Here is a 7,875-nt window from a genome sequence, read left to right as displayed (position 1 = left end):
TGCTTATTAATCAATATTATATTTATTATTATGTTTATTTTCTTATTTTTTTAAGTGTTTATTATAATATTATGCTTACAACGATTGAAAAAAGAAGAAGATAAAGATTAAATTATATTTTGGATAAATAGTCCATTTTTTATTCATGAATATATAGGACTATGACAAATTCATCTCTAAATATATTGTGTAGGCTCTTTAGTTAATGGCAACAAAATAAATGAACTTGTCTCACTTTTTCACCTTCAACACTCAAATTTAAAATTTTCAATTTGGTGGGTGCTTTATACATTCTGTAGGGACAAAAATGATAATTTATACTGTTATTTTTTTAATGAAGTTGACTGAAATTTGTGGGCAGCTTTCCACGTTGAGCTGTTGTAGGAATTTCAAACCCTCAAATATATTTTCCCCCAAACCATTTTTTCTGAGGCTCCATTCTTCTTCTCTTCCATGCCTTCCGATCGTGAAATTGATCATTTTGACTTTCTCAGTCAATGGCCCTCCGCCATTCCTGTTCTCAAGAGAATCTATGAAGTGTTTCTGAGTTTCAGAGGGGAAGACACGCGTGCTTCTTTCACTTCACATCTCTATACCGCTCTTCTGAATGCTGGAATCATTGTTTTCAAGGATGACGAGTCACTTCTAAGGGGAGATCAGATTGCACCCTCACTACGGCTAGCAATTGAGCAGTCTCGAATTTCTGTTGTTGTTTTCTCGAGAAATTACGCAGAGTCACGATGGTGTCTCGATGAGTTGGAGAAAATAATGGAGTGCCACAGAACCATAGGGCAGGTGGTAGTGCCAGTGTTCTACGATGTTGATCCTTCTGAAGTACGTCATCAAACTGGCGAGTTTGGTAGAACATTTGAAAAACTTTCCGACCGGATTTTAAAAGAGAAACAAGAGGTGGTGCCAGGATGGCAGGACTCAAAGAAGAACATGTTGAGCAGATGGAAGGAGCTGCGTTCCACGATTCGTAGTTCTGAAAGATGGAAAGAGCTGCTTTGGAAGACTACAGTGCAGAGTTGGAAGGAGGCGCTTCGGGAGGCTGCCGGCATCTCAGGGGTTGTAGTCCTAAATTCCAGGTCATTCAAACACTTCTTTCTCATATCTTTTCATCAAAATACTCGGCATTTCTTAATCCTGAACCTTTTTTTTATGCACTACAGTGTCATAATTGCAGAGTTTTAAATTTGCTATGAACATACTAAATCAACCTTTATCTTGAAATTTATTTTTGAGAGATGGTGTTCGAACCATATTATAGAAAGTGATTTTTTGTAAAGATGAAACAGAGAGGAAATGTATATGGCAGAGAGTAAGAGTAATTATGTTAATTGAGTGTTATTGTAAAAAGCTATAAATCAAATTAACTAATATTTACGTGTAATTAGCAATTAACAGTGATTGTTTGATAAAATGATAATTCTTATTTACTTAACTGTATCTTTAGGAAATCAAACAAACATTGTTAAAGTAAAATCCCATGTTTGATTAAAAAAAAAAAAGCTGTTCCTGATTACATTGGGAATAATTGGAAGTTGGAGTTTATTCATAGTTCATACCCTTAGAGAAGGAAATCATTGTGCTGCTTACCTTGCAAAACTAGGTCCTGATTCTGGTTGTGTCTTTGACATTAGATGATTCCCCTATGGATTTGTATGGCTTCTCGTAGCTGATGCTATAAGATTGCCTTTTCTTAGACTTCAGCTAGTCTTTTTCTGATTTTTTGGTATGTGTTACCTATTGTTACCAAACAAAGTAATTTCTAAAAACTATTTAAAAAAATAATCTGTTTTAATTTTTATAAATAAAAATTGGAACATCTTTAAGCTATTTTGTTTTTCACCCTCAGTTCTATTACCCATATTATTTTTTGTGTTGCTTCATCTTCTTGCTCCCCGTTCTAAAAATTAGTCATTGAGAATTGTTCTATAAAATAGTTTTAAAAACAAAAAATAAAAAACACATCCAACCACACTCTAAAAACAAGAATATGTCTATTTGTCGTATAAATTTTTTTAGAACTGGCAGTAAATACAATGCATTGTGTGATCCCAATGAGTAACACACATCTGTCCAAGTCCAACTATAATTTTTTACTCAAATTTCCCTCTGATTTTTGTGCTTATATGCAAACACCTTTTCCTTATAGGAATGAAAGTGAGGCTATCAAAAGCATTGTTGAAAATGTTACACATTTGTTAGACAAGAGAGAGTTGTTCGTTGCTGATAATCCAGTGGGAGTAGAACCTCGAGTGCAAGAAATGATTCAGCTCTTAGACCTAAAATCATCAAACCATGTTCTACTACTAGGGATGTGGGGGATGGGAGGCATTGGTAAAACAACCACTGCAAAAGCCATCTACAATAAGATTGGCCGCAATTTTGAGGGAAGGAGCTTCCTTGCACATATTAGGGAAGTTTGGGGGCAAGACACTGGCAAAATCTGTTTACAAAAACAAATATTGTTTGACATCTGCAAACAAACAGAAACGATCCATAATGTTGAATCAGGAAAGTATTTATTAAAGCAAAGACTTTGCCATAAAAGGGTACTTCTTGTACTTGACGATGTGAGTGAATTGGAACAATTGAATACTTTGTGTGGAAGTCGTGAATGGTTTGGTCGAGGGAGTAGAATAATCATCACAAGTAGAGATAAGCATATACTTAGAGGAAAAGGAGTTGACAAAGTATACATAATGAAAGGAATGGATGAAAGAGAGTCTATTGAGCTTTTTAGTTGGCATGCATTCAAGCAAGAAAGTCTTCCAGAAGATTTTATTGAACTTTCTGCAAATTTAATTGAATATTCTGGGGGATTACCACTAGCTCTTGAAGTCCTTGGGTGTTATTTGTTTGATATGGAGGTAACAGAATGGAAGACTGTATTGCAGAAACTCAAGAGAATTCCTAATTGTCAAGTACAAAAGAAGTTAAAAATAAGTTATGATGGTTTAAGTGATGATACAGAGAGAGAAATATTCCTTGATATAGCTTGTTTCTTTATTGGAATGGACCGAAATGATGTTATATGTATATTAAATGGTTGTGGACTTTTCGCTGAACATGGAATACGTGTGCTTGTAGAGCGAAGCCTTGTAACTGTTGATGATAAGAACAAGCTTGGAATGCATGATTTGCTACGAGACATGGGAAGAGAAATCATTCGAGCAAAATCACCGAAGGAGCCTGAGGAGCGTAGTAGGCTATGGTTTCACGAGGATGTTCTTGATGTATTATCAAAAGAAACTGTAAGACCTGCCTTTATTTATTTATTTTGGATTTGACATTTATGTGTAAGTTGTCAACATGCATTTGTTTGATTGATTATCACAACTTTGAAAATTAGTTTGCTCGTGAAGCACTCTCTGCTTCCACTCCTGTTCCTAGTAACAAATGATGAGTTTCACCACGAGAGTTTTAGCTACATAAAGCTATATACATTCTTTTTACATTTTTTGTTGACTTGATTTCACAGGGAACAAAAGCTGTTGAGGGTTTGACTTTGATGCTACCAAGAACTAATACAAAATGCTTGAGTACTACAGCTTTTAAGAAGATGAAGAAACTCAGGTTGCTTCAACTTGCTGGTGTTCAACTTGCTGGAGATTTTAAGAACCTTTCAAGAGATTTGAGATGGCTATGCTGGCATGGATTTCCTTTAAAATGCATACCGACAGACTTTTATCAAGGAAGTTTAGTTTCCATTGAGTTAGAAAACAGCAATGTCAAGCTTTTGTGGAAAGAAACTCAGGTAATAATTGAGTTTTGATTTTGGCATTTCATGAATATTTTTCGCTTTTCTTTTTTATGGATAATCTAAATTAAGCGTCTCAAATATTAATACTATTTTATTAATATGGTACTTTTAGACACGGATTTTAATATCTATGGGTTTTTTTTTCCATTCTTCTAGTCTTGCAAGTATTTTGAATGAAGTTTACCAAATAATGAATTTATAACTGAACATTTTCTCTTCTAATTTTTAAGATTAGGAATCACCAACTTTTTTATTACAAAAGCTTCGTATCTAGGAGATGAGTTCAAATCTTTAAATGATGTGTCAGCCCATCATTTAAAAGCATAGATGCCCTAGTGATTGTAATGGTTAAACTATAATAATGTAAAAAATATACTGATCTTAAACTCAACTAAATTTTCTGGAAATTATCTAATTAAATGAAAATTTATATGTTTAATAAGCTCTAACATAAAAATTATTTTTCAATTCCAATGATAAAACATATGACCACCTATATCCTGTGCAAAAAGTTTGAAATAATAAAAAGGGAGATTTAAAGATTTATATTTTGAATATTTGATTAAAGCCGCTCTAATCGCAAATATCAGAACCTATCTAACATCTATTATCCCTAGCTAAATTTTAAACTCTCAACAGGATGCCAATTAATTGCCTTTAATCATTTCTGTGTCATTATATTCAGAATGTATGTAGCCCTGGTAGAAAAAATTGAAAGCAAAAGTAAAACTAAACCAATATATATCGATATTAAAAACAGTGACACGACATGAATGTAAATATTTTTGTTTCTACTTGAAAGGTTATTTACACATTGTAATTAATTCCTTCTATCTATTTTTTTAAGCTTGCATATCTTTTCTCAGTAAATATTTCTTTTCTTGCAGTTGATGGAAAAGTTGAAAATTCTTAATCTTAGTCATTCTAGTAATTTGACACAGACCCCAGACTTCTCCAACTTACCAAATCTTGAAAAGCTAATACTCATTGATTGTCCAAGATTATCTAAGGTATCTCATACTATTGGACGTCTCAAGGAAGTTGTCATGATAAATTTGAAAGACTGTGTTAGTCTTCGTAACCTTCCAAGAAGCATATATAAGTTGAAATCTCTGAAAACTCTCATTCTTTCTGGATGTTTAATGATTGACAAGTTAGAAGAGGACTTGGAGCAGATGAAGTCTTTGACAACCCTGATTGCAGATAATACTGCAATAACAAGAGTGCCCTTTTCATTAGTAAGGTCAAGAAGTATTGGATATATTTCTCTGTGCGGCCATGAAGGATTCTCACGTGATGTGATTCCCTCTATCATATGGTCGTGGATGTCACCAACGAAAAATCCCTCATGCCTAGTCCAATCATATGTGGGCATGTCATCCCTTGTCTCTTTAAATATACCAAATAGTAGTTCCCAAGATTTATCAACTATTTCCAAAGACCTTCCAAAGCTCAGAAGTCTTTGGGTGGACTGCAGCTCAAAACCTCAACTATCTCGAGATACAAGAATAATTTTGGATGCTTTATATGCCACAACAAATTTAGGGGAATTGGAATCAACTGCAACTACATCACAAGTGCCAAATATAAAAACGTCTGCGTTAATTGAATGCAATAGTCAAGTGCACTTTTCTGGATCAAAAAGTTCTTTGAAATCTCTTTTAATTCATATGGGAATGAACTGCCAAGGCTCATATATTCTAAAACAAAGAATTTTACAGGTGTCCTTCTCTCTTTCTCTGTGTCTCTATCTCTCTCTTGTGCAGGTTTTTATTTGTGCTTTCTATATATGATATATGAAATATCATATTTCTAATCAAAATCAGTAAGCATTTTAATTATTGCCTTATAGTTTTGGTAGTTTAATCTTTTTAAATATATCAATTATATATGTGAATTTTTGCTTATTCTCCAACTATTATAGAAATACAAGTGTATACTAGGAGTTTGGGAGGAGACATTCTATAAAAAATGTTTATTGTTCCAATTTTAATTTAGGAATAATTGTATTTTTTTTATCCCCCAACTATTGACATTTTGCAAATTTGATCTCTATTTTTTTTATTCACAAATTTGATCCCCACTATTTAAATTGTGCAATTTTGGTTTATCCATTAACTTGACATCCACTATATTTAATAGAAAGGTTAATGTGACACTTGTTTCATTACAGGTCAACAAATGGATCAAAATAACACAATTAAAATACCAAAGGATGATTTGCAAAAAAAAAAAAATGGAGACCAAATTTGAGAAATAACGATAGTAAGAGGACAAAAAGTCTAATTAAGCTTTTAATTTATAAATAGCTTTTATACCAATATTTTTTTGACACGGACACCTAACCCATTGTTTCAGTAAAAATAGAGGATGCATCCTCATTCATAATATATTGTTTACTAGTTATATATAGGATCACCAAAAAAATTGTCTCAAATAAACTAAAAGAAAAATGATATTATAGACAATTGAGCATGCTAGTAATGAATATGTTTCCTTTAGGAAACTAGTATCACTCCATGAATCTATCCCATAATGAATTTCACTTCAGGTATAAGCATAGTAATACTAGTGATGTCATTTGTCTATATTTTGTTTCACACAAAAAAAAAAGAAGAAAGAAAACTATTAGAATCTTCAAAATGCACAATGAGTGGTATATTTGAAGGCCTATAAATTTAAATTTTTTTATAATTTGCTTTTTTTCTATCAATGACATCAGAATATTTGTTTTTTTTTGGTAATCAAAAGATCTTAATTTTTATTGGTATGAAATTGAGTAATTATCTTTTAAGAAAAATTATTTCTTTAATTGTTGAGTTAATTTTAAGGCTGTATTAATTGATATATTTCTTATTTTCATTTTTACAGAATATGACTACTAGTGGGTGTTACTATGGTTTGCTCCCAGGTGACAATTATCCTGATTGGTTAACCTTTAATTTTGACGGCTCTTCTGTAACTTTTGATGTCCCTCGAGTGAATGGGCGTAACTTGAAAACAATGATGTGCATTATCCACTGTTTTACTCCTGACAACTTCACATCAGATGGCCTTAAAAATGTGTTGATAATAAATCACACAAAGAACACCATTCAGCTTTATAAGAGAGATACATTAGTATCCTTTGAAGATGAGGAATGGCATATAGTAGTATCAAATATTGAACCTGGTAACAATGTGGAGGTGATTGTTGTTTTTGAGAATCGATTCATTGTGAAGAAGACAACAGTTTATCTGATTTATGATGAACCAATTGATAAAAAGTTAGAGTATTGCCATGCATCTGATAAGAATGTTATTGTTTCCAGTGGCGATGAAAATATATCCACTGTTAGGTGGATCTCTCTTCAAGAGGAACCCACCAATGACTTTAAACAAAAACAGAAAAGAAGAAAAATTGAATGAAGATAAAAGATGGTAAAATATAGATTCTTTTGGAGCCTGCAAACGTTGTATTGCTGCTTCTGGTTGTGATCAGGGACAGTTTCAGAGAGTGGATTAAAAGATCATCGATACTCTGGTTGCTGAAGTGTGGGGTGCTTGGGAAAGATCTACTTGGTTTCAGATGAGTCAAACATGTTCTAGATTCTGAAGATCTTATTTTATTTTTTAAAGGGGAAAAGATTCATTTTGGATACAAGAAATCATAACAAAGGTGTGATGACATTTCCATCATATCAGTGAATTTCCCCTTAAAACAGTAAAGTGCTAAGATGAAATGACAGTGGTTTTGATTTTGCATTGAAAGGCTAATATTGTGGACCAAATTACTAGGTAATTTTTCACATAACTGCTACGTTCAAGTTAGTGTAATCAGATTGAATTTTGGATTTTGGTTAAAGTTTGGTGGATGATATCTTATATAGAATCTTGAAACAAATGTGTGTCCCTTAGCTTGTCTTAGCTAAAAGTCTAGGCATGGATGGTTTTATAGTTTTCTTTTAACAGTAATACTCAATATTTCTATGAAGAAATGTTAATAACTTTTCTGACCATGGAATTTAAGTTAAGACAAAGGATGAGGCACACAACAAAACAAATTAACTAAACATTTCTTGTCTTGGGTTTGTGTTAAAGTTTACATGACCAAAACATATCTATTT

The 7,875-nt window shown here is 32.5% G+C and overlaps 1 protein-coding gene across 1 annotated transcript; it reads left to right on the top strand.

The window, feature by feature from the left end:
• The first annotated feature begins 342 nt into the window (after positions 1 to 342).
• On the top strand, positions 343 to 7,652 carry LOC100800964 (disease resistance protein RPV1). The gene is made up of 5 exons (XM_006576502.4): positions 343 to 1,088; positions 2,159 to 3,260; positions 3,488 to 3,763; positions 4,657 to 5,490; positions 6,641 to 7,652. Exons 1-5 carry the CDS (start codon positions 454 to 456, stop codon positions 7,175 to 7,177), a joined length of 3,384 nt encoding a protein of 1,127 aa, XP_006576565.1. The 5' UTR covers positions 343 to 453; the 3' UTR covers positions 7,178 to 7,652.
• Positions 7,653 to 7,875: the final 223 nt, after the last annotated feature.

Source organism: Glycine max, chromosome 3, assembly GCF_000004515.6.
Source record: "Glycine max cultivar Williams 82 chromosome 3, Glycine_max_v4.0, whole genome shotgun sequence".
NCBI classification, from domain to species: Eukaryota; Viridiplantae; Streptophyta; class Magnoliopsida; order Fabales; family Fabaceae; genus Glycine; species Glycine max.
This window is presented reverse-complemented; position numbering and strand designations above follow the sequence as displayed.

Bases quoted from the DNA above. Each gene is read 5' to 3' on its own strand.
- LOC100800964 (XM_006576502.4), top strand. From the start codon at position 454: ATGCCTTCCGATCGTGAAATTGATCATTTTGACTTTCTCAGTCAATGG. The intron at 3,261-3,487 runs GTAAGACCTGCC...TTGATTTCACAG, and splicing joins ATGTATTATCAAAAGAAACT to GGAACAAAAGCTGTTGAGGG. The intron at 3,764-4,656 runs GTAATAATTGAG...CTTTTCTTGCAG, and splicing joins TTTTGTGGAAAGAAACTCAG to TTGATGGAAAAGTTGAAAAT.